The 23,179-nt window shown below is 44.9% G+C and overlaps 1 protein-coding gene across 1 annotated transcript; it reads left to right on the top strand.

Moving 5' to 3' along the window:
* The first annotated feature begins 230 nt into the window (after positions 1–230).
* Positions 231–18,780, top strand: LOC110084465 (cytochrome P450 1A5). The gene is made up of 7 exons (XM_020803840.3): positions 231–381; positions 4,708–5,566; positions 8,501–8,627; positions 10,806–10,895; positions 10,989–11,112; positions 16,540–16,626; positions 17,731–18,780. The coding sequence occupies exons 2-7, from the start codon at positions 4,730–4,732 to the stop codon at positions 18,014–18,016; spliced, it is 1,551 nt and encodes a 516-aa protein (XP_020659499.3). The 5' UTR covers positions 231–381; positions 4,708–4,729; the 3' UTR covers positions 18,017–18,780.
* The last annotated feature ends 4,399 nt before the right edge of the window (positions 18,781–23,179 follow it).

Genomic DNA, 23,179 nt, shown 5'->3' on the forward strand with positions numbered 1-23,179 from the left:
AAACCCGCAGAAGTCAGTGGGGCTGACTCCCGAGTAGGCAAGCATCCCATGAAATCGCATGAGTTTGCACTGCTTTTTTTTTTAAAAAAAGTAAACAAAAGTGTTCCCAAAGTTCGTCCCAACTTCGGGTTGTTTTTTTTTTTTTGCATTGCCGACACGTGACGCGAAGAGGCTCAGCCAATCAGGACCCGAGGAGGGGCATATAAAGCTGGCAGAAAGTAGCACTCCAGGGGACTTGACCGGCGAAGTGACTTGCCAGCCTCGAGAAGGACCGAAGGCATCCATCCATCCAGCCATCCATCCGGCATCTCCTTTCCCTTCACGTCGGGGCGGAGGGAGCGCTCTGCTCGTCCGCATCTTCCCCACCCGCATCCTGCCAGGGTGAGTAGAGCGCACCGGCGAGGAGGCTCTCGTTAGGTGCCCCTCTGCAAACTCTCCGACCCCTGCCCGCATCTGCACGTGTGTACGCACGCTCACGCGCCTGGGTCCAGTGCAAGAGGCAGCTTTTTGCCTGTGGCCGGTAAGGGCTTCCTCTGCCAATCTCCCGCCCCCGGCGGGGGTTAAACCAATCGCTTTAAAAAAGGACCTTTTAAAAGGCTGCCGGATGAATTTCTGGCCACGATTTACTGCACTGAGAGGGGTTTTTTTTTGTCAATGTTCGCATCTGTGCTGGTTTGTGTGCCTCTTTATGGACATACTGATTGGTGTGTGGATTTTGAGATAGCATAGAAATTTTAAACAGGTGCTGGTGTGGAAACACCCCGAGGCATGTACAGATTGCTTTTTGGCCACCACTGTCTGCAATCATACTCTTGATGCCCTGCAGTGAAGGGTCAGGAGTCTAGGCCATACTTTCGGGCAGCTCTCCGCGACCCCACCACCCACCTTCCTGTTATAAGGAGAGAGGAAATCCCTACCCTTTCTAGCACTCCCACTGCTCAAACCTCCAGAGAACCTGAAAAGATGGGACCTGGTAGCGTGGGGTGAGGCGAGGGATCCATACCTCATTATCTGGATATGCCTGATCCAGATGTGCAACAGACCAGTTCTAGGAAATTGCCATTTTCTTAGCAATCGATTCATAACCGGTCATAGGCAACGATTAGAAGGCGACTTTGCTGGAAGTTTGCCTTTCTTTTCCTTGCCTCCTGTTTTGGGATTCAAATTCTCAATGATTCATCAGTCAAGTTCTCAATCTGCCTTGTCTTCCTTCTGGATTTGGGTGGTGGGCTGAGAGCATCTCCCCCATGCTGTGCTGAATCCATGCCTCCTCCAGTCAAGGGATGGAGGGGGAGATCTGTCCTGCCCAGCAAAGTTTTGTCCTCTGGGCAGCTCAGGGGTGGGGCACCCACTCTTCGTTTAGAAGGTCCCACGTCTCCAGGGGCGGCTGACCTAAAAATCCTAACTGAAAACTCAGCCCGGCTAACTCACGCTAACCCAAACTCCTCTACAACCCAGTAGCCTAAGATGTTGCAGTGCATTCTTCTTCAACCCCATTCGGGATTATGGATCCTGCAGTCAACAATCTGGAGGCAGTATAAGAATGAACATAAGAAGAGCCCTGCTGGATCCAGCCAAGGGCCCATCTAGTCCAGCTCCTGGGTTCTCACAGTGGCCCCACCAGATGCCTCTGGGAGCCCACGAGAGACCTGTCTCCTGATCTCCCTCCCCTGCATCTGCCATTTGGAGGTCCCTTCCTTTTAGGCCTGAAGATTGTGCATCCCCATCATGGCTTGTGACCTGTGATGGACTTTTCCTCCAGGAATCTGTCCAAACCCCTTTTAAAGGCATCCAGGCCAGAAGCCATCACCACATCATGTGGCAAGGAGTTCCACAGACTAAATCAATATTTTATTTTGTCTGGTCTCAGTATAGAAAAATTCCCAATATTTTGCTCCAGTTGGGGATGATGGGTCCCGGGAAGTGGTATAACAGATTCTGTGCTTGTGGGGACAGTATATTGATCCGTCATAAAGGAGTTTTTGGTGTGAGTGGAGTGGGGAAGATGGAGACAAGCAGAGTGCTAGATTGGGGACTTGTTGTGCTTGTGTTGAACAAGTGGCTCTTTTTAGAGTGATCTAGAAAGGTCGTCCCTGGCTGGATAGCTCAATGGGTTAAGTACAAAGGTTGATAGTTCAGTTCCTCACTGTGTCTCCCAGAAGAACCAGCCTGGGTGGTCTTGGGCAAGCTGCACAGTCTCAGGATCATTTCTGAACCATTCTGAACAATTTCTGAGTATACTGTACCTAGAAAACCCTGGAAAGGGCCACCACAAGTCAGAATTACTTTGACAGCACACAGTAATAATTATGTACTGTAATTGGAAAGGCTACCAGTGACTCCTCCCTATTTGAGCAACTAGCCGAGATGCTGGCATTGAGTGCATGGATGCCATGCGCCCAGGGATTTGAGAGGTGAATGGAGCTCATTAGAGCTGCTCATTCAGCAAATCCGTTCCCTGCAGGCCACACGCGTCCGCAGCCTTTAGGCTGCCCTGATCTCTAGCCAAGGGTGTGGGCAGTCACAGGAGACAATTTGGAGAAATCGCTGGAAAGCTCCATCTGGGGCAGGGGTTTAGCTGCTAGCCCTGGTATGGGCTGGCGGGTTCATCCCGCTCCAAGCCAGAGTTTGGAAAAGTCACCTTTTTTTGGATTAAAACTCCCAGAAGCTCTCAGGAGCATGACCATGGAAAGGGAGCATGTCAAGAGTTTGCTTCAGTTTTAAAAATAATTGCCTATTCACTTCTTGCTAATTCACTCTGGATTTAATGTGCTTTGAGGTGTTAATAAAGCAATCAGTTCACAGAATAATTGAATTCAAAGGGGTCTATAAGGCCATCGAGTCCAACCCTCTGCTCAAGGCAGGAATTCAAACCAAACTAGAGCTGACAGAGAGGTGTCCAATTTTCCATTACATCACTCCAACTCTGGAGCACCCACCACCTCCCGAGGTACAGTGGTGCCCCACTTAACGATTACCCCGCTTGACGATGAATCTGCTTCACGACGATGTTTTTGCGATTGCAAAAAAATGTTTTAATGGCCTTTTTTCGCTTCCCGACGATCGGTTCCCTGCTTCGGGAACCAATTCTCACATTACGACGATCAAAACAGCTGACCGTCGGATTTTCAAAATGGCCACTGGCTGCTCAGAATGGCTCCCCGCTGTTTTAGGAGGCATTTTTCGCTGCACAGGCACCTGAAAATGGCTGCCCTATGGAGGATTTTTGCTGGACGAGCAGGTATTTTGCCCATTAGAATGCATTGAATGGTTTTCAATGCGTTTCAATGGGCTTCTTTATTTCGCTAGATGAGGATTTCGCTCTACAGCGATTTCGCTGGAACGGATTATCCTTGTCAAGCGAGACACCACTGTAATTGGTTCCGTTGTCATACTGCTCTAACAGTTAGGAAGCTTTTCCTGATAATTAGCCTATATCTGGCTTCCTGTAGCTTGAGTCCATTATTACTTGTCCTGCACTCCAGAACAGATCCTACCCTTCCTCTGTATGAGTACCTTTCAGGTATCTGAAAAGTACTGTCATCTGTCCCCTTAGTCTTCTTTTCTCAAGACTAAATATGTCCAGTTCCTTGCAGAGTTTGGTTTCCAATCCCCTGATTATCCTCGTTGCTCTTCTCTGAACTTGCTCCAGTTTGTTGGCATCCTTCTTACAGTGCATTGTCCAGAACTCCTTAGAACGCAAAGAACATCTCTTTTCATGGTGACCTCCTGGGGTCCTCCAAACCTCAGCTAAGGCCCTAGATATATGCAAAACAACCCCTTCCACACACTTGTAGTTGTTATGCCCATGGCCCCCATTAGCCAGACGTGTGCTAATTCTGTGTCTCCTGTCACCGAATCTGTAATGCACCAGGGATTTGAGCCTAAATCTAGCTGAGTCCCAGCTGGCATAGACTTACTGCATGAACAGGACATCTTAAATGGACACTTGTATAAGTACCAGGTATTCAATGGGTTTACTCTAGTTGGGAGTTAACAGAGAGAAAAGCCCTCTTAATTGTTGTTCTATCGGAATGACGCCACACTGGCTCCATAAATGAACAACTGCTAAGGAGAAAGAGAAAAGTTTGGGCCATCTAGATGCTGTCTGTAACAACTCCCAAAATCTTTCACTGCTGGCCATGCTGCCTAGGCCATCTGGGAATTGAAGTACAAAACATCTGGAGGGGCAGAAGTTTCCCACACGTATGCTAAAGCGGTTTAAGAGACTTTGCCAGAGTTATTTAACTTCCTGCAAAACTGGGGAGAGAGAGTGGAGGAATAAGCAAGCAGCTTCACACATTAGTCACAATCCTAGGTGGATGCCTTCCAGTTGTGTTGAATGGATGTCCATCACCGAGCAAGTTGAGTAGGGCTGATGAAAGTTGTAGTGGCAAACATCTGGGAGACACGAGGTTGGAGAAAGCTATTATCCACCCTTGCTTGGAAGAAGGCCCTATTGAGTTAAATGAGACATACTTTGGGGTAAACATGCATGGGACTACATTGGAAATGTCATTCATCTTAACGGCATGGTTTGAGACCATGCCCATTGGAGGCTTCAAAAACTGTAGTGAAAGAGGTCAAGCTATAGACACCAAAACCAATCTCTCATGCAAAGCAAAACTGAGATTATTCAGAATTCTGATTGTGCTCCAAACACACTATGTCTCTTTTCTCCCCCTCTTTGTCTGCTTTTTTCATTAGGATACTTTAAAATCTAAGGGAAATGATGTTTGCACTGATGGGAAGCCCAGGTGTCACGCCAATCACTGAAATTCTGGCTGTCTTCACAATCTCTTTCCTCCTTTTGGTTGCTGTCAAATCTTTCTGGCACCGGGTTCCACCAGGTTTTAAGAGACTTCCTGGGCCAAGGGGATACCCATTGATTGGAAACATCTTAGACCTGGGGAAGAACCCCCATCTTACCTTGGCACAGATGAGCGAGAAGTATGGGGACGTGATGCTTATCATTCTTGGCACAAGACCAGTCCTGGTGCTGAGTGGATTGGAAACCATCAGGCAAGCCCTGATCAAGCAAGGGGATGACTTTGTGGCACGCCCTGATCTCTACAGCTTCCAGTTCATTGCAGATGGCCAGAGCTTCGCCTTCGGTAGGTGTTCTAAAGAAGCATGGCGATCCCGTAGAAAGCTAGCCCAGAATGCTCTGAAGATCTTCTCAACTTCCGCTAGCCCTATGTCATCTATGTGTCCACTGGAGGATTCAGTGTCAAAAGAAGCAGATTACTTAATTGCAAAGTTCCAAGAGCTGATGAAGGAAAAGAATCGCTTCGAACCTTACCGGTACCTGGTAATCTCTGTGGCCAATGTCATCTGTGCCATGTGTTTTGGTAAGCGCTACACGCATGAAGACCAAGAGCTGTTAAGTATGGTGAACCTAAACAATGAGTTTGGAGAGGCGGCTGCTTCTGGGAACCCAGCTGACTTCATCCCCATCCTCAAATACCTTCCCAACCGTACCATGAAGGCCTTCAAGGATCTCAATCAACGGTTCAATGCTCTTGTGCAGAAGATCATTAAGGAACATTATGCAAATTTTGACAAGGTAAGTGAGTGTGCACTCTCCAGTCTTCCTTTTTTTTTCATGTGCTGCTTGGGTTTTCTCTCTCTACCAACTACTCAGATGAGAAAAGTTACATTTTGATTGCAACTCCCAGAATCTCCCCATTAAGGAATTTGGGAATTACAATCCTCGCAGTAACTTTTGCAATCTCTGGACTAACAAACTATGTCCATCATCAGAGAAGACCAGCATTGGCAAGAAAAGAATGTATTACTTATATGCCCATAGTTCGTAGATAAGTGTATTATATTGATGATTAAGTATTTGGCATCTGCAGAGTAGAAGTGTTTAGTGGTCCACTACACTGCAGCTAGATTTATGGTTACACTTAATGATGTGCAAAGAAAGGATGCGGTTTAAGCCAGGTTGTTCTGTATATAACAATTAACGCATTAAGTTTCGAAATCCAAATGTCCTTGCCTGAAGATGGCTACATGAATATGTAATGTGCAATTTAAGACCATTTGCTATTTTATTTTCTACTAAGCCTACAGTGATCACTCACACAAACCCAATATAGATGAGGACTAAACATTGAAGAAAAAACTCCCTCAGTGCCAGTTGAGGGGATGGATGGATGCATGAGTTGGCTATCCTGCATTTTCCCTTGCAAGACAGAAGGTGACCTCCAGCATAACTTTTAAAACAGACCCATTGGGATAAACACACACACATAAAACTACAGTCGTGGAACACTACCTTGTTTCCCTGAAAATAAGACCTAACCTGAAAATAAGCCCTAGTATGATTTTTCAAGATGCTTGTAATATAAGCCCTACCCCAAGAATAAGCTCTAGTTAAGTGAAACCCCATCCTTGACCATTGTGCAGCAACCAGAAGATGACATGACTACATTTGAATAAACATAGATGGTTGTAAATGAAAAAATTAAAACATCCCCTGAAAATAAGCCCTAATGCATTTTTGGAGCAAAAATTAATATAAGACCCTGTCTTGTGTTCGGGGAAACATGGTGTTAAACAGATTAGCACATTAAAACAAACCCTTTCCAACCTTTAAAAACAGATAATGACACCACCATCCCAAATCCCAAATTAAAAGGCCCTCCCTCATCCGTTGACTGGTGGACTTTCTTTTTCTCAGATAATGCTCTTTATTTCTTTTAAAAGTCACTTTGTGGTGGTAGGGACACTTAAACTTCCTTGTGTGCATGACTGTCCTGATCCAAGCCAGGGCAGTGCTTGCTTGTTGTTGTTCTTCGCTGTCCAGTCAGAACCAGACCCTAAAAGGGTTTTCAAGGTAAGTGAGATATTCAAGGACAGGTTTTACCAGTTCCACTCTCGTAGTGAGTTTTCATGGCTAAGCGGGGGATTTGAACCCTGTTCTCCAAAGTCCTAGTCCATCACTCTATCCACTACACCACACTGGGAATCAGGGCCTGCTTACTTGAGCATAAAATAGAGAGGGATCTTAAAATGCATGCTGTGTGCTTACTATAGTGCGCAATTCTATCCCTTTTATTGAGTTTTATTGGGTTTATGTTTCACTTATGGTGGTTTGTCTCTAAATTCCCTATTGTTTTGGAATTTATCTCCCAGAAACCCCATCCCAGAGATTCTGGGAACTGTAGTACAAAACATCTGGAGACCAGAGGCAGAGAACTGCTATTGTGTGGAACTCAAAAGTTTGTATGCATAACTTTCTCTGACGGTCTCCCATCCAGGTGTTGGCCAGATCTAGACTTTCATAGCTCCACGTAGGATACAGTCTAACCCTTAAATTAAGCTTAAAGAAAGGCTCTCTCACTTGCCGTTTATTCCCAAATTCATGAATGAAGCACAGGCTTCACCTCAGAGGTCAGCAAGGTTTGGTCCTCCAGATGTTACGGGGGCCATAACTCTGTAAACTCTTCCTTCCTGGATTTACCAACTAGGGCCAGATGGGATGCAGTCCAGCATTTAGATGACCATGTATTGACATGCAGAAGGTGCTAGCATCTCCAATTTAAGTGGGTATGGGAGATTTTGATAGGTTTAAGGGCCAACGTTCTGCCCTAGATAGACCACTGGTCCTCAACCTTGGGCCTCCAGATGTTCTTGGACTACAACTCCCAGAAGCCTTCACCACCACCTCTGCTGGCCAGGATTTCTGGGAGTTGAAGTCCAAGAACATCTGGAGGCCCAAGGTTGAGGACCACTGCCCTAGACCACCAAAGATGAACCTGGAGGTGGCAAGATGGGTTATTTTTGGTATCAAAACATTGCAAGAGGTCTCACAAACTAAAGATGAATTGCCTGAAGAAGCTTCCAGGAGTATCAGTTGACCTTTTCCCTGGGTAGTCCTCCAGAGGTTTAATACTCCCATTAATCCCAGACAGGGAAGTGATGACTGGTGGGAGTTGCAGTCCTCCAATATCTAGAGAGCCTCAAGTGCAATAGACTAGTGGTTCCCAAATTCGGGTGGGTCCCCAGATGTTCTTAGACTGCAACTCCCAGAAATCCTGGCCAGCACAGCAAGTGGTGAAGGCTTCTGGGAATTACAGTCCAACAACATCTGCGGACCCCAGTTGGAGAACCACTGCAATAGACCAAAGCATGTTAGATGAACAAGGAGTCTGACCTGGGAGAAACCTCCTGTCTCTGACCCCCAACTGAGCTGTTTGTGTAGCAAGTGGGAGCCCATAGATGTAGTGTTTGCAAGGCTCGGCTGGGCTGGGACATAGAAGATCCTGGATCCAGTCCCTGCTCAGCCATGAACCTCACTGGGTGATCTGCATCTAGCTGCTCTCTCTCTCCACCTAACCCACCTCACAGGGTTGTGGTGAGAAAACAGTAGGAAAAGAGAGCCCCATATTTCATCTCACAATACATGATAAATGACCATAAAGATAGGACATGAGCTCTGACGTGGTCTGGAAGCAGGTGACAAAGCCATCCTCTGGGTTTTGTCTTTCAGAACAACATCCGAGACATCACCGACTCGCTGATCGAACACTGCCAGTCTAAAAATCTGGATGTGAATGCCAACGTCCAGCTTGAGGATGAAAAGATCGTCAATATTGTCAATGACATCTTTGGAGCAGGTGAGAATCTGCTATAAATAACATTTAAAAAACCCCATTACTCTTTAAGTGCTTGGTGCAGTTGACTTCCTACACACTGACCCACCCGTGCCAGACACTCCAAATTCACTTTGAAGCTTACCTATCAGGTGACCTTTGCTATTTTACTCACTGCTTGCAATAATCTCAAAGGGGTTGTTAAAGGTTTCACAACCCAAATAAAGCTGTCCTCTGCAGCCACAGTTCAGTTTTCCATAGCTTTAATGCCTCAATACATGAGGATAATTCATTCTTTTTATTCCTTAGGCTTTGGGCTGACAGAGTAGCAGCAATCCTGTAGGCAAAGACGGTATCGGATAACTCTAGGGAGTCTCCTGTGTTTATATAAATACAAAGGTCAGAATTCTATTGGCCATTTGCAGTCGTGTAAGGGAATTCATGGATGTTACAGCAGTAAGTTGCTGTTTCTTAATGACATGCAGGTCCCATTCCTGCATGGACATCCAAGGACACACACCCAGGAATGCCACCAGCTGTGTAACCCTGCAATTTGTGCCGTTTCCCTTATGTAGGTGTAAATCTAAAAGGTAAGGGTTCCCCTTGACAATTTTTGTCCAGTCGTGTTTGACTCTAGGGGGCGGTGCTCATCCCCGTTTCCAAGCCGTAGAGCCAGCGTTTTTGTCCGAAGACAATCTTCCGTGGTCACATGGCCAGTGCGACTTAGACACGGAATGCTGTTACCTTCCCACCGAGGTGGTCCCTATTTATCTACTTGCATTTGCATGCTTTCGAACCGCTAGGTTGGCGGGAGCTGGGACAAGCAACGGGCGCTCACTTCGTCGCGTGGATTCGATCTTAGGACAGCTGGTCTTCTGACCCTGCAGCACAGGCTTCTGCGGTTTAGCCCGCAGCACCACCACATCCCTCTATGTAGGTGTAAGTCTGGCTAAAATCTCAGGTCTCCCTGTTTCTTTCCCACCCAAAACGTTAAAACTGCTATGTGGTCCTTTCAAGACTAGCAGTCATGTCGACCTTGGCAGATACATTGGATGGTCAGAAAGATAGTGGATCTTTGATCAATCTCTAGAGAAAAAGAATGTTGAAGCTGAAGGCTGTCCTACTTTGGGCCCATCATGAGAGGGCAGGATTCTTTGGAAAAGACAATAGTGGTAGGAAAGGCAGAGGGCAGCAGGAAAAGTGGAAGACTGAACATTAGACGGAATGACTTTCTAAAGGAAGGCAAGGCTTGAGTTTGCAAGAGCTGAGCGGGGCAGTTGAGGAGAGGACATTTCGAGATAGCGCATTTGTAGGGCCGCCATACGTCAGAGGCAACTTGATGGCATATAACAACCACCATAGTGGTCAGTTAAAACTCTTAAGAGCATGTCACATGTTGCAACAAAATGTTGCAGGTCTTGGTGATTCAAGATAGTCAGAGTCTGGCTTAATTCTTTTTACTGAAAAGTGAAGGGGTTATATAACTGTTTGCATCTTCAGGATAAGCCCAGGCGTTCTTTGAAATCTGATGTCTCAGACATGAAAGACTATTTTAATCACATAAATCATAGAAAAGGGAAGCTGGAAGGGGCCTACAAGGCCATCAAGTCCAACCCCCTGCTCAAGGCAGGAATACCATAAAAGCAGATCTGCCAGGTGATTATCCAAGTTTTTCTTGAATGTCTCCAGTGTTGGAGCACTCCCCAAATCCCAAGGAAAGAGGTTCCACTGTCTTACTGCTCTAACAGTTAGGATGTTTTTCCTGATATTCAACCAAAATCTGGCTTCCTTTAACTTGAGCCCGTTGTTGCGTGTCCTGCACTCGGGGATGATTGAGAACAGATGTTGCCCATCCTTTCAAATATTTGAAAAGTGCTATCATATCACCCCCTCAGCCTTCTTTTCTCAAGGCTAAACAGGCCTAGTTCTTTCAGCCTTTCCTTCTAGGGCTTGGTTTCCAGCCCCCTGATCATCCTCGTCGCCCTCCTCTGAACTTGTTCCAATTTGTCAGCATCCTTCTTGAAGTGTGCTGTCCAGAACTGAACACAATAAGGTGAGGCCTAACCAGTGCTGAATCTAGCACCTCACGGGATTTGGAAACTAAATCATGTATCTCCAACAGTAAGAGCTTTTAGCTCTCATCACTGATAGTCTTAACATCTGTTTTTCTCTTCATCATCCGTCCTTCTCTGTCTTTTCTAGGGTTTGACACTGTGACCACTGCATTGTCATGGTGCCTCATGTATCTGGTGACTTATCCAGAAATCCAGAAGAAGATTCAGCAAGAAATAGGTAAATCTAGACCTTTTTTTTTTTTTAAGAGTTAACAAACCATCTTTCAAAGGCTGGAATTCCACGAACCTTGCTTTTTCTCTCTCCCTGCAGACCAAGTCCTTGGCAGAGAAAGGAAACCCAAGCTGTCCGATCGTTCTGTGTTGCATTACACAGAAGCGTTTATCCTGGAGGTGTTCCGGTATAGCTCCTTTGTGCCCTTTACAATCCCTCACTGGTAAGGCTTGACAAGGCACCTGGCAATTGAGACCCGGGGGGGGACACCAAAATCCAGCATAATTGAGCCTAGTGGTGGGATTGAATTTGTCCCCCAGCCTGGATGCTCAGGGTCCAGCAGTGGCCAGGAGTGCCTTTTCACAATTAAAACTAGAGTGCTAGCTGCGCCCTTTCCTGGAGAGATCTCAGTGACACATGCCTTATTTATTTATTTATTTATTTATTTATTTATTTATTTATTTATTTATTTATTTATTTATTTATTTATTTATTTATTTATTTATTTATTTATTTATTTAATTAATTAATTAATTAATTAATTAATTAATTAATTAATATGCCGCCCACACTACCCAAAGGTCTCTGTGCGGCATACATTTAAAATACAATAAAAATTCAGAGCAATTAAAATGCAATTAAAATATATATAAAAATTGCCATCAGACCCACAGCTGATATCATTTCAGTTAAAAGCCTTCTGGAACAGGAAGGTTTTGACCTGGTGCCGAAATGTCATCAGTGTCGGTGCCAGATGAATCTCAGTCGGGAGGGCATTCCATAGTTGGGGGGGGCAGCTGCCGAAAAGGCCCTTTGTCTACAAGCCCTCCCTCTTAACTCCTTGAGGGATGGCTCTTTCAAACGGGCCCCCTGGCTAGATCTTAACTGCCGGGTAGGTTCATATGGAAGGAGGCGGTCCTTCAGGTATCCAGGGCCCAAGCCGTTTAGGGCTTTATATATCAAAACAAGCACTTTGAATTGGGCCCCGGGCAGCAACTGGTAGCCAATGTAACTTGAACAGAATCGGCTTGATGTGTTCTCTAGTGCCCACACCACTCACCAGCTGTGCAGCTTGATTCTGGACCAGTTGGAGTCGCCGGACTGTCTTCAAAGGCAGCCCCATGTAGAGTGCATTGCAGTAATCAATGCAGGATGTTACCAGTGTGTGTGGAACTGCCATGAGACTTCGCTCGTCCCGGCTGGATTAGTGTAACACACTCTACGTGGGGCTGCTTATGGAAAGTGTCACAAAACTCCAGTGGGTTCAAACTTCTGCAGCCAGATTGTTAACTGGGGCTGGTTACAGGGATCACATAACCTACCCCCCCACCCCCCACCCCCTTCATGGATTGCTGCCTTGTCGTGGCGAAGGGGCTTGAGTAACTCAGAGAAGCTATGGGCTATGCCATGCAGGGACACCCAAGACGGACAGGACATAGTGGAGAGTTCCGACTAAACGCAATCCACCTGGAGTAGGAAATGGCAAGCCACTCCAGTATCTTTGCCAAGAACACCCCATGATCAGAAACAAAAGGCTAAAAGATATGACGCTGGAAGATGGGCCCCTCAGGTCGGAAGGCGTCCAACATGCTACTGAGGAAGAGTGGAGGACAAGTACAAGTAGCTCCAGAGCTAATGAAGTGGTTGGGCCAAAGCCGAAAGGACGCTCAGCTGTGGACGTGCCTGGAAGTGAAAGGAAAGTCCAATGCTGTAAAGAAAAATACTGCATAGGAACCTGGAATGTAAGATCTATGAACGTTGGGAAGCTGGAGGTGGTCAAACAGGAGATGGCAAGAATAAACATCGACATCCTGGGCATCAGTGAACTAAAATGGACAGGAATGGGCGAATTCAGCTCAGATGATTATCATATCTACTACTGTGGGCAAGAATCCCGTAGAAGGAATGGAGTAGCCCTCATAGTCAACAAAAGAGTGGGAAAAGCTGTAATGGGATACAATCTCAAAAATGATAGAATGATGTCAATACGAATCCAAGGCAGACCATTCAACATCACAATAATCCAAGTTTATGCACCAACCAGCATTGCTGAGGAGACTGAAATTGAACAATTCTATGAAGATTTACAACACCTTCTAGAACTGACACCAAAGAAAGATGTTCTTCTCATTCTAGGGGACTGGAATGCTAAAGTAGGGAGCCAAGAGATAAAAGGAACAACAGGGAAGTTTGGCCTTGGAGTTCAGAACGAAGCAGGACAAAGGCTAATAGAGTTTTGTCAAGAGAATAAGCTGGTCATCACAAACACTCTTTTCCAACAACACAAGAGGCGACTCTATACATGGAAATCACCAGATGGGCAATATCGAAATCAGATTGATTATATTCTCTGCAGCCAAAGATGGAGAAGCTCTATACAGTCAGCAAAAACAAGACCTGGAGCTGACTGCGGTTCTGATCATCAGCTTCTCATAGCAAAATTCAAGCTTAGACTGAAGAGAGTAGGAAAAACCACTGGGCCACTCAGGTATAATCTAAACCAAATCCCTTATGAATACACAGTGGAAGTAAAGAACAGATTTAAGGAACTAGATTTGGTGGACAGAGTGCCTGAAGAACTTTGGATAGAGGCTCGTAACATTGTCCAGGAGGCAGCAACGAAAACCATCCCAAAGAAAAGGAAATGCAAGAAAGCAAAGTGGCTGTCCAACGAGGCCTTAGAAATAGCAGAGAGGAGAAGGGAAACAAAATGCAAGGGAGATAGGGAAAGTTACAGAAAATTGAATGCAGACTTCCAAAGAATAGCAAGGAGAGACAAGAGGGCCTTCTTAAATGAACAATGCAAAGAAATAGAGGAAGATAACAGAAAAGGAAAGACCAGAGAGCTCTTCAGGAAAATTGGAGATATTAGAGGAACATTTTGCGCAAAGATGAACATGATAAAAGACAAAAATGGGAGGGACCTAACAGAAGCAGAAGACGTCAAGAAGAGGTGGCAAGAATACACAGAGGAATTATATCAGAAAGATTTGGATATCCCGGACAACCCAGACAATGTAGTTGCTGACCTTGAGCCAGACATCCTGGAGAGCGAAGTCAAGTGGGCCTTAGAAAGCCTGGCTAACAACAAGGCCAGTGGAGGTGATGGCATCCCAGTTGAACTATTTAAAATCTTGAAAGATGATGCTGTTAAGGTGCTACATTCAATATGCCAGCAAGTTTGGAAAACCCAACAGTGGCCAGAGGATTGGAAAAGATCAGTCTACATCCCAATCCCAAAGAAAGGCAGTGCCAAAGAATGCTCCAACTACCGAACAATTGCACTCATTTCGCACGCTAGCAAGGTTATGCTCAAAATCCTGCAAGTTAGGCTTCAGCAGTATGTGGACCGAGAACTCCCAGAAGTACAAGCTGGATTCCGAAGAGGCAGAGGAACTCGAGACCAAATTGCTAACTTGCGCTGGATTATGGAGAAAGCCAGAGAGTTCCAGAAAAATATCTACTTCTGCTTCATTGACTATGCGAAAGCCTTTGACTGTGTGGACCACAACAAACTATGGCAAGTTCTTAAAGAAATGGGAGTGCCTGACCACTTTATCTGTCTCCTGAGAAACCTATATGTGGGACAGGAAGCAACAGTCAGAACTGGTCATGGAACAACTGAGTGGTTCAAAATTGGGAAAGGAGTACGGCAAGGCTGTATATTGTCCCCCAGCTTATTTAACTTATATGCAGAATACATCATGCGGAAGGCTGGACTGGAAGAAACCCAAGCCGGAATTAAGATTGCCGGAAGAAATATCAACAACCTCCGATATGCAGATGATACCACTCTGATGGCAGAAAGTGAGGAGGAATTAAAGAACCTTGTAATGAGAGTGAAAGAGGAGAGTGCAAAAAATGGTCTGAAACTCAACATCAAAAAAACTAAGATCATTGCCACTGGTCCCATCACCTCCTGGGAAATAGAAGGGGAAGATATGGAGGCAGTGTCAAATTTTATCTTCCTGGGCTCCATGATCACTGCAGATGGAGACAGCAGCCCTGAAATTAAAAGGCGCCTTCTTCTTGGGAGGAAAGCGATGACAAATCTTGACAGCATCTTGAAAAGCAGAGACATCACCTTGCCAACAAAAGTCCGAATAGTCAAAGCTATGGTTTTTCCTGTCGTGATGTATGGAAGTGAGAGCTGGACCATAAAGAAAGCAGACCGCCGAAGAATTGATGCCTTTGAATTGTGGTGCTGGAGGAGGCTCTTGAGAATCCCCTGGACTGCAAAGAGAACAAACCTATCAATTCTAAAGGAAATCAACCCTGAGTCCTCACTGGAAGGACAGATCCTGAAGCTGAGGCTCCAGTACTTTGGCCATCTCATGAGAAGAAAAGAGTCCTTGGAAAAAACCTTGATGTTAGGAAGGTGTGATGGCAAGAGGAGAAGGGGACGACCGAGGATGAGATGGCTGGACAGTGTCTGCGAAGCAACCAACATGAACCTGACACAACTCCGGGAGGCAGTAGAAGACAGGAGGGCCTGGCGTGCTCTGGTCCATGGGGTCACGAAGAGTCGGACACGACTAAACGACTAAACACACACCACCCCCCACCCCCATTACAACAGCTCCACCGGCTGTCGATCAGTTTCCAGGCACAATTCAAAGGGCTACTTCTAACCTAGAAAGCCCTAAATGGCCAAGCTATCACAAGGACCACATCTCCCTTTATGATCCAGCTCGAGTGTTAAGATCATCTGGAGGGGCCTTTCTCTCAGTCCCACCACTTTCACAGGTACATCTGATGGGGACACAGGAGAGGGCCTTCCTTGTTGCTGGTCTTAGACTTTGGAACTCCCTCCCACAGGAGACCAGGTTGGACCACTCTCTATTGTCCAAGCAGGCAAAGACCTTTCCCTTAGTGACTGGCTAGCTCATTCTTGGGGCTATGTTGTCTAGGAATGATGGGATCTACAGTCTAGCAACATCTGGAATGTCCTCATCCATTTAATTGTATTGTTATATAAAGAAGGCGGAAGTCTTCTGGGAACTGTAGTTTATTGGGTGCTGTGATAATTGTCTGAGGTGGAGATCACACGTCCACACTTCAACCAGGGGAAAAGTTCTGCAGGACTTAATGGGAATTCGTGCATCACGTTGTATGGCTAGATTCTGCTGAGGACACTATGTCACCGTGCTAGAGTACATGGTGTCCACATGAAAGATGCCAGAGGCAGCTGGAAAAGACTTTGGTGCAAAATCTTGGACAGCTGTCTCCAGTCAGTGTAGAAGACACTGAGCTCAATGGATCGATTTTCTTCTTTTCCTTTTCCATATTCAATAGTGTCCTGATTTCTCCTAGCCAGTATGATCCATGGCCTGAGGTCCCTTAAATTCAACAGAATACCAAGTAGAAACGTACAGGACTGAAATTTAGAGTAACAGCTCATAGGTCATACGCGCTCGCCAACTGATTGATTTTCTACCTTTTTGTTTGAATTCCATTTCCAAACTTGCTTTTATTTAGAAGCCTATCTCATCCAAATTACTAGTTTCTTGGTAGGGTCACCTAGGATTATAGCCAACACCATTTCCCCCCTCCACTCCCCTACTTTCATCCCATGTTGATTCTATGAAACATGAACTAGCAGCTTCCAGCTCCTTCTGTGCACCAATATTGTGTGTATTTCTTCTTGTAGCACAACTAAGGACACAGTGTTGAATGGCTATGCTATCCCTCGGGATACCTGTGTGTTTGTGAACCAGTGGCAAGTCAACCATGATCCGTAAGTATCTTAAAAGTCAACATTACAAGTTGGCTCACGAAAGCTTTGTTGGCACTTCCAGAGCCTGGGAAGTTGCCTTAGGAAAGTGAGGCCACTCGGCCATAATCTTCAACATAACTAAACGCTACATTTACAGTGGTGCCCCGCATGATGACGATACTCTGTCCTATTGAAATCACTGTTTAGCAAAATAATTGTCTTGCGAAAACCGTTTCACCATTGGAATGCATTGAAACCCGTTTAATGGGTTCCAGTGGGGAAAAATCGTCATTTTGTTAAGATCGCCCATAGGGCAGCCATTTTGCGAAACACTGATCAGCTGTTAAAATGGCTGTCCTGCAAAGCATGGGTCCTGAAAACATAGGGAAGGCATTTTGCAAAGCTGCCGATCAGCCGTAAAAATCGTCGTCTTGTGAAAAAATGGTCCGCAAAGCATGGACCAAATATTGTCCAGCGAAAATCGCCCATTGGAATCACTGTTTTGTGAATCGCTATAGCAATTGCAAAACCTCATTGTCATGTGGATTCGTTATTTTGCGAGGTCGTCGTCTAGCGAGGCACCACTGTACATCACAAAAAGAGAGAGGGTGTTTCTCATTATATTAAGTGTCCTTATACCTTTGTTATTGACAAAAGGAATTAATTAAAAGGTGACTAGTTATAATTAGTTACACCAAGGCCCGGTTATTTCAACTTTCCATGGACAAGATTACCTGGGCACATAGTAAGTCAAAAACTCTGTTGAGCTGAGGATGCTTTTGATGCATCATCATTTTGCCTTGTTTGCACAATTTTACAAGAAGCCTAGATAATGCTGCTTTCTGATCATAATTTTTACTCCCCACAATCTTTTCCTCACCAGATATAATCTCTCCAAGATGAGGGAAAGACAGAATAGTTGAACAAGTTTTTTTAATAGATAGAACAAAAATATCCATGCGGAAGTTCCTTTGTCCTAATAGTTTTTGATTCTGGAAGCAAAGGGTGTCGCCGATGAGTTCTGAATATTCAGATATTCCCAGGCGGGAAATCCAGACCATTGCTTTCTCCTACTTTCTGCCCATTTTATGTGATGCCATAACCTACAAGGGTGCTTTTTTCCAGGAAACTTTGGGACAATCCATCTAGTTTCAACCCGGAACGTTTTCTGGCTGCTGACGGAAGTGGGATAAACAGAGTGGAGAGCGAGAAGGTCCTGCTGTTTGGTTTGGGCAAAAGGAGGTGCGTTGGAGAGAATATCGGCCGAGGAGAGATATTCCTGTTCTTAACCACCTTGCTCCAGAAGCTGGAATTCAGTGTCTGCCGCAGAGAGATGCTAGACATCACCCCAGAGTATGGACTCACCATGAAACACAAGAGGTGCGAGGATTTTCAGATTAAGCTCCGTTGAAGTGTGGTGGGCAAACAGGACTGGGAACGGAGGAACGGGACCGCCTCCAACAGAATACTGCTGGCAAAATACAGACATGGCTTATGTGGTGTTAAGAAAAGTGGCGGACCGATATCAGATGGGTGGTAGGATGATGCATTGTTATGACACCCAAAGTCACTTGCTTTCCCGAAACTGGAAAAACTGTCTGATGGACATACCACAGAAAAATTGTTCTAATTGCACGGTGTGCAACTCTAGTTCTACAATAAACGGACGGAGCTTGTCTGGCACAGAGGCAACTCTTGAGGGTATGAACTTTCCTGTAAATAGGGAGTGGGTCATTCAGATTCTGGGCTGAATTTGGCCCTTGAGTATCTACACCGGCTCTCTGGATGTCAACAGATGGTCCCTCTCCTCCTCGTGGCACCTTTATATTGTGTTCCTTCCTTCTAAAAGACTTAACTTCCTAGGGCTTAGTTACTAACAATTTGAAGTGAAATACACTGACTTTTGGGGTCCCCTCCCTTTTGCCTTCAGCCACACCCTTCCTAGGAATGTGGTCCTCGACAGCATCTCTGAACTGGATGTGGCCCCTTTGGGTTCAAAGAGATTTCCTGCACATTTTGCTAAATGCCTATGCTTTGGACACTAGGAACTCTTTTTAAGACGATTGTGATTCAAATAATTACCAGCAACTTTTACTGCCTTCACTGATATTTTTAATATTTTTTCTCTAATTACATCAGTCTTCTAAATAAAGAAGAATATATTAGTTTGCTTGATATGTGATTGTTTCTGCCTTGAGTGGGTCAAGAAAATATAAGGGATATTCAGAAGAAAATTACTTTTAAAGCTGCAACAGATTATCTGGGTTTCCACATTACTGAAAATCTCAAAAGAGGAAATGTCAGTCATTCCTAACTTCCAGTCTTCTACAAGTAAAAGTCTCTGGGGAAGGAGTAAGGCCTTGACTTGACAGTACAGTGGTGCCCCGCATGACGACGATAATCCGTTATGTCAAAATTGCTGTACAGCAAAATCATTGTCATGTGAAAAAAAAACATTGGAATGCATGAAAACCGGTTAATGCGTTCCAATGGGGAAATACCTTTTCAGTTTCCAATAGCGAGAAGACTCAGTTGTTAAAGGCAGCTTTGAATAGCTCTGTTTTTAACACTTTCCTGAAAAGAAGGGGTGTGGAGGGGATTCAGTGGTGGCTTCAGGCCTGAGAACCCCCTTACCCTTGGTAAGGAAAGGCACCCTCAGCAGAACCCATCTTCATTAAACTGACCTTCTCATCACCGGCTCTTATTGCTAAAGGGCAATATAAAAGGCATTATCTATTTGTCTTTTTTCACACTGCCACTCAGATCTGGACCGGAGTGAAAAGCACACTGCAAATATGAAAATAAAAACCACAGCTGTCTGCTCTTTCTTTCTTTCTTTCTTTCTTTCTTTCTTTCTTTCTTTCTTTCTTTCTTTCTTTCTTTCTTTCTTTCTTTCTTTCCTTTCTTTCCTTCTCTCTCTCTCTCTCTCTCTTCCTTCCTTCCTTCCTTCCTTCCTCCCTCCCTCCCTCCCTCTCGCTCGCTCGCCTCCTAAAGACAAATGAACAACGAATCAGCCTGTTCAGCCCCAGAATGCGGACTCCCCAAAACCCTTTGGGCAAAGGCTGAAGTGGACTGTATTGAGCATCGGTACACCTAGAACACTGAACTGGTGCATTTGAGATTGCAGCTGGGTCTTTTTTTAAAACCCCACTTATATTTACTAAATGAAACTATGTGGAATGAAGCCTGCTTCTAATTTTAAGCAGGATATTGGAAAGGGAGACATGGGTTTTCCAAAAGAAGATGCAGAAGTATTAGTAAATGTGAACGTGGTGATCCCATTCATATGTATACATGCTAAAAGTAGGAGAATCTATTTGTCTCCCCTGACCAACCCTTATGTCTCAAACTCTTCCACACAGCCTCACTGTCAGGATGGGGAGCCTGTGGCTCTGTAGCTCATGTTGGGGACTCCGTCTTTCACCAGCTGCACCAACCATGGATAAGGGTTAGGGATTTCATGAGCCGTAGTGCAGAAACATTTGGAGAGGACAGATTTCCCATTCCTACATAATGCCAACTCTCCTGTTTGATTTGTTCCTCAAGAGAAATGTTGATTGGAAAACTTTTTGTTCTCTTTGAACCATTTTCTTTATATGTACCTTTGCTACACATAAACCCCATTTCCAGGCCTTCTGAGTTCAAATCCCTACTCACCACACTACTCACTACACCGGTGGTTCCCAACCTTGGGTAACCCAGGTGTCCTTGGACTGCAACTCCCAGAACTTCAGACCAGCACAGCTAGTGGTGAAGGCTTCTGGGAGTTGCAGTCTATGAACATCTGGGTTACCCAGGGCTGAGAACCACTGGACGACACCACAGTGCCTCTAAAGGAGTGGTCCGCAACCTTGGGCCTCAAGATGTTATTGGACTACAACTCCCAAAAGCCTTCACCACCACCTCTGCTGGCCAGGATTTCTGAGAGTTGAAGTCCAAGAAATCTGGACTTCAACTCTCAGAAATCCTTTATTTTTTGTGGGTGTAACTTTTAAGTTACCGCTACAGTTACAGATGGGTGACCACACTAACTGATGGAGGAAAAATAACCCATCACTCAAGTACTGGCTTGTGAGCAGGCAAAGGATTTTGTACATGTCATTGGCTTGTAGCACTCAGTTGTTTTTAGTAACAAAGGTATCTCTTAGAATTGTTTCCAAGAAAAGTGTTCCTCAAGTTGCTTTTAAGAAGAATCACTGTCACTTACAGTAACAATCTCCTAGGCAGCTTTGAATCATAACAAACTACTTTTAAAAATAACCATCTTGCTGTTTGAAACCACCCCTTTTTCCCCACTGAGCAACCGTACGTTGGGATTCTACTCTCAGGTCACAAACACTTTATTGTTTATTCTCAAAGACTTTCATGGCTGGGATCCGATGGCTGTTGTTGGTTTTTCAGGCTGTTTGGCCGTGCTCTGAAGGTTTTTCTTCCTAACGTTTCACCAGTCTCTGTGGCTGGCATCTTCAGAGGACAGGAGTCCTCAGACAGAGTTCCTACTCCAGTCCTCTGAAGATGCTGGCCACAGAGACTGGCAAAATGTTAGGAAGAAAAACCTTCAGAACATGGCCAAACAGCCTGAAAAACCTACAACAACTTTATTGTTTATTAGGGAAAATATTTGGTCAAAACAAAGTCTGTACAATATTCATAATAACCAGGCTAAGAGGCAAGCTACCAAAGGATTTGTGCCAGCTGTGGGGACAGGAGGCAGGAACTGAGGGCTGAATCAAGCTTCCAGATGGAGAGACCAAAAATCTTTTGTTGCTCATGTGTTGCTTTGCTGCAAAGATGAGAGGTTTAATTCCTGGTATTTTCAGGCTGCAACCAAAAAAAACTCTCTTTCCGACCTTGGAGAGTTTCTGCCAGTCCGGATAAAGCATCTGAAAAGGGAAGAAACAAAGCCTTTGTATTTGGTTAGGGATGCTTTAAAAAGTTCTTTGTATCTTACCTTATTACTTTGAACAAGTTCAGATCTTTAGGACACAATGAACTCCATCCAAGAATATTGAAGGAACTGGTTGAAGAGATCTCAGAACCACTGTCCATTATTTTCCCAAAATCATGAAGTACATGATGATTACGTCCCTTTGACAACATTAGCCCTCGTAGAGGAAGGCTAATGTTGTCAAAGGGACATGGTGATACTGTGGGTTAAACTGCAGAAGCCTCTCTGCTGCAAGGTCGAAAGGCCAGCCATCATAAGATTGAATCCACGCGACGGAGTGAGCTCTCGTCGCTTGTCCAAGCTCGAACCTAGCAGTTTGAAAGCATGTAAAAATGCAAATCAATAAATACAGTATAGGTACCACCACAGTGGGAAGGTCACGGCGTTCCATATCTAGTCGCGCTGGCCATGTGACCACGACACCTGTCTAGGGACAAACGCTGGCTCTACGGCTTGGAAACGGGGATGAGCACCATGTCCTAGAGTCGGACACGACTGGATTAAATGTCAAGGGGAACCTTTACCTTTACTAATGTTGTCAAAGAGAGCAAAAAAGAGGAACCAGGGAACTGCAGATCAGTTAGCCTGACATCAATCCCTAGAAAAATTCAGGAGCAGATTATAAAATGGTCACTCTGCAAATACCTTGAAAACAATGCAGTAATAACAAGAAGCCAACACAGATTTGTCAAACAAATCCCACCAAACTAATCTTATCTCTCTCTTTTTAAAAATAAGATAACCTCCCTAGTAGATGGTGGGAATGCTGTAGATGTAGTATATCTGGAGTTCAGCAAAGCTTTTGACAAACTGCCCCATGATATTCTGATTAGCAAGCTAACTAGGTGTGGGCTGGATATAACAACTGTCAGGTGAATGCACAGTTGGGTACAGAATTGTACTCAAAGAGTACTTTATTAAGGACTCCTCCTCAAACTAGGAGGTAAGAAGTACCACAAAGTTCAGTTCTGGGCCGTGAGGAGGGGGGGGGGTCAGAATACTTGGCCACTTTTTGTTTAGAGAAATGGGTGATTAATTCCAAACCACTGACTGCTGAGTGGACTGAAACTACATCCTTCCCCCCACAGCCTTTTGCAGACTGTAGACTACAGCTATTTTCATCTAAGACAGTACACTTGACCCCTGAAAACAGCCATGAAACTTTGGGACTATAATAATTTTGGATTTACCCATAAGAACCTGGTGCACAACCTGAGGGGGATGAATTATCATCGAAAGCTCGTAATTTTGTGTGTGTATTTTTTAAAAAATGTAATGGTCCAATAAAGGTATAACCTGTTGCTGCATTTGTATTGTTTTGGAGACAACATGGCCTTTTCCTGATTTTTTAGTAATGACTTGGATGTCAGGGTGCAGAGAATACTTACCAGATGAGCAGATGATGAAGAACTGGCTAGCAACTGGGGACTCTACAGCTTGTCCAAAGCTACAGAGGCTGGCTGTTCTCTTGGGAGATACAGTAGGGAATTGAACTCTGCCTCTTTAATCACATATCTATTTAGCATGTAGTTCATTTTTCACTCAGGTTTTCCTTCCTTTATATGGGACTACCGTACAAAAATATCACCTGACCCATATTCAATTCAAGGAGGACCAATCTACTCA

Source organism: Pogona vitticeps, chromosome 12 (genome assembly GCF_051106095.1).
Source record: "Pogona vitticeps strain Pit_001003342236 chromosome 12, PviZW2.1, whole genome shotgun sequence".
In the NCBI taxonomy this organism is placed as follows: domain Eukaryota; kingdom Metazoa; phylum Chordata; class Lepidosauria; order Squamata; family Agamidae; genus Pogona; species Pogona vitticeps.